This window comes from Taurulus bubalis (genome assembly GCF_910589615.1).
Source record: "Taurulus bubalis genome assembly, chromosome: 1".
Lineage (NCBI taxonomy): Eukaryota > Metazoa > Chordata > Actinopteri > Perciformes > Cottidae > Taurulus > Taurulus bubalis.
In genome coordinates this window covers 3,246,819-3,250,015 of record NC_136589.1, presented here as the reverse complement: position 1 = coordinate 3,250,015, position 3,197 = coordinate 3,246,819, and the positions used below count along the sequence as shown (strand labels likewise).

Genomic DNA, 3,197 nt, shown 5'->3' with positions numbered 1-3,197 from the left:
AGTATATTTAATGTATTTTTTAAAGCAGTTGGCATAATAGTAAAGTTACCGGTTCCTGTCGCATTCGTCACCGGAAACTTTTTTAACGGACTTTACTTAACCTCGTACACGAGCGCTCGTGCACTTTACGGTCGCGTGGTGCCTCTCACCGGTTCTGGAATGAAACGGCCGGGCTCGCGCGCTGAGCTGTTCTAGAAGCCTCACGCGCTCTGGCCACTTCTTTCTCCCCTGCGCGTGCCTGCGTGTAGCGGAGCAGCTTGTCTCGTGCTCACGATGCTACTGCAGTTTCACGAGCCGTTTGAACCTCTAAAAGCGCCATTTTTATTACGTTGATTTGTGTTCATGTTTGATGTTCATTGCTACATCTGAGCTAAATATAGGGTTCTTACGGTCATTGAAAACCGGGAAAAGTCATGTAAATGTGTTATATTCATGTGTTCATGTAAATGTGTTATATTCATGTGTTCATGTCGTTCATTTACGCTGAGTTTGAAATAATTAATATGCTTTTAAAAAGACTCAAAATATAAGCAGGCATACATACAGGCATCTATATAAATGTTTATTCTTTTAATCAAACTATTGTCTCATTCATTTGTGTCATTTAAGGTTTACTGTATGCTTTGTGTTCTCATTGTTAGTTTAAATACTACATTTACTCACTTGGTTTGGTCATGTAAATTTGGTTTAAAGTCCTGGAAAAGTCTTGGTTCATACACATTTTGACCAATGGATGTCCATGACTTTTCACCAAATTTAAAAGTCATTTTAAGTGTTTTATATTGCTGTGAAAAATCCTGTTAAAGTGTGATTTGTAGCCTTAAACTCGTCTGTTTTCTCTCCCGTCGCAGTTGATTTGAGCGCTCTTTCCCGTGAGAAGATGGATAACAAAGAGGAGCCAAAGAGCTGTTCGGTCAGTGTCCTTACCTGGGAGCAGGTGAGCCGCCTAAACGAGGTCCTGACGGAGGTGGTGCCCGTCCACGGGCGCGGGAACTTCCCGACCTTGGCGGTGCGCCTGAAGGACATCGTGGCCCGCGTGCGCGCCCGCCTGGAGCGCAGCGGCATCGCCGTGAAGGACGTGCGGCTCAACGGGTCCACGGCGAGCCACGTGCTGGTGCAGGACGTGGGCTGGAGCTACAAGGACCTGGACGTCATCTTCCGGGTGGACCTGCCGCACGAGGCCGAGTTCCGGCTGGTGAAGGACGTGGTGCTGGGCACGCTGCTGGACTTCCTGCCCGAGGGCGTGAACAAGGACAAGATCACGCCGGTGACCCTGAAGGAGGCGTACGTGCAGAAGCTGGTGAAGGTCAACACGGAGCAGGACCGCTGGAGCCTCATCTCGCTCTCCAACAACGACGGCCGCAACGTGGAGCTGAAGTTCGTGGACTCGATCCGCCGGCAGTTCGAGTTCAGCGTGGACTCGTTCCAGATCGTGCTGGACTCGGTGCTCGCCTACTACGAGCTGGCGGAGGCGCCGCCGATGACGCCGGCCTTCCACCCGACGGTGCGCGGCGAGAGCGTGTACGGCGACTTCCGCACGGCGCTGGGCCACCTGGAGGGCCGGCTCATCGCCACCAAGCGGCCCGAGGAGATCCGCGGCGGCGGCCTGCTGAAGTACTGCAACCTGCTGGTGCGCGACTTCCGGCCCGCCAGCGAGGAGGAGTTCAAGGCCCTGGAGCGCTACATGTGCTCGCGCTTCTTCATCGACTTCCCGGACATCGGCGAGCAGCAGCGCAAGGTGGAGGCCTACCTGCAGAGCCACTTTGTCGGCGAGGAGAAGAGCAAGTACGACTACCTCACCATCCTGCGGCGCGTCATCGACGAGAGCACGGTGTGCCTCATGGGCCACGAGCGGCGGCAGACGCTGCACCTCGTGTCGCTGATGGCGTTCCGGGTGCTGGCGGAGCAGAACGCCATCCCCGACGCGTCCTGCGTCACCTGCTACTACCAGCCGGCGCCGTACGTCCGCGACCACAACTTCAGCAACTACTACGTGGCCAACCAGAACATTCCAACATGGCTGCCGTGTAACTGACACGAGTAGAAGAAGAAAAAAGAAGCAAAGCAAAACTTTAAAAAAAAAAAAAAACACACACACACAAGTGGACGTACTGCTGCTTTTGAGAAGAGAAAAGGAATAAAAAGAATAAACGAGAACTCTCACCGAACGCCCCGCCCCCCCTGGAAGAAACATATATTATTGAGGCAATAAATACTTTGTTCCTCTCAAGGCACAATTATATACAAGTGGACGTGTTTTTGTTTTTGGGATCCTTTCTCATTCCTCCTCTGCAGAGTTGTCAAGGTCGTAGAATAGAAAGTGATATTTTTAAGTGTTTTTGTTTCCTCATCATGTTTACCTGTTTATTAGTTTTGTGCCTTAACTGCCAGGTGTTATCCCCTCCCCCAAAAAAAGATTTAAGTATGGGCTATATTTTGCAAAAAAGAAATGAGGGGAGAAGAACATGTTGTAGCCTTAAAGTTAGGTTCCCCACAACTGTTTAGGAAAAAAATATGTATAAATGTGAAAAGAAAAAAAAGAAGTGTAAAATATTGAAAAGTATTATTGGGAGGAAAAGGGTAATATAAAAAAAAGCAGGACCAGTGTTAAAGCAGTTCACTGGGGAGGGAAGTCAGGTGGCACTAATGACGCTGAAGACAAGTCAACTTGTTTTAATTCATCTTGACGGGACGTTAGCGGTCCTTTGATGCGCCGCTCGGTGCTGCCATTTTGTAAAACGATGCAAAAAGAGAAGTAAATGTGCGTATTTTTATTCCCCCCCCCCCCCCAAACTGTGAAAGTCGGTAGACGGGGCGCCCAAATGTGGGACGCCGACTGGGCCCCGCTGGTCCGGAGGGGACCTCCCCTTACAAGGCAGCGCGTGGCGGACCCCGCCAGGGGAGTCGCCCTGTAATGGGATTCCTTCTGACGCAGCTAGCCGGCTATAATTATCCTTTTTTTTTTTTTTTTGGAGGGAGGACGAGTGTGTGACGAGCAGCCAACCGCCTTACGTACGTGTGTGTGTGTGTGTGTGTGTGCCGAGTCACTTCCTGTCCTCTGCTATCCGGGGAACCAGGAAGTGAAGCGTTTGAACCCCTTCTGTGGGCATCGGGCCGCCGGTGTGTCGAGAGGTCCCCCCCCCGTCCCTCTACAACCCGAAAGAATTACTATTTCCAGCCCGGCCTATTATTAGCCG

The 3,197-nt window shown here is 51.0% G+C and overlaps 1 protein-coding gene across 1 annotated transcript; it reads left to right on the top strand.

The window, feature by feature from the left end:
- Positions 1–816: 816 nt before the first annotated feature.
- On the top strand, positions 817–2,841 carry tent5c (terminal nucleotidyltransferase 5C). The gene has a single exon (XM_079228086.1). It carries the CDS (start codon positions 881–883, stop codon positions 2,033–2,035), a length of 1,155 nt encoding a protein of 384 aa, XP_079084212.1. The 5' UTR covers positions 817–880; the 3' UTR covers positions 2,036–2,841.
- Positions 2,842–3,197: the final 356 nt, after the last annotated feature.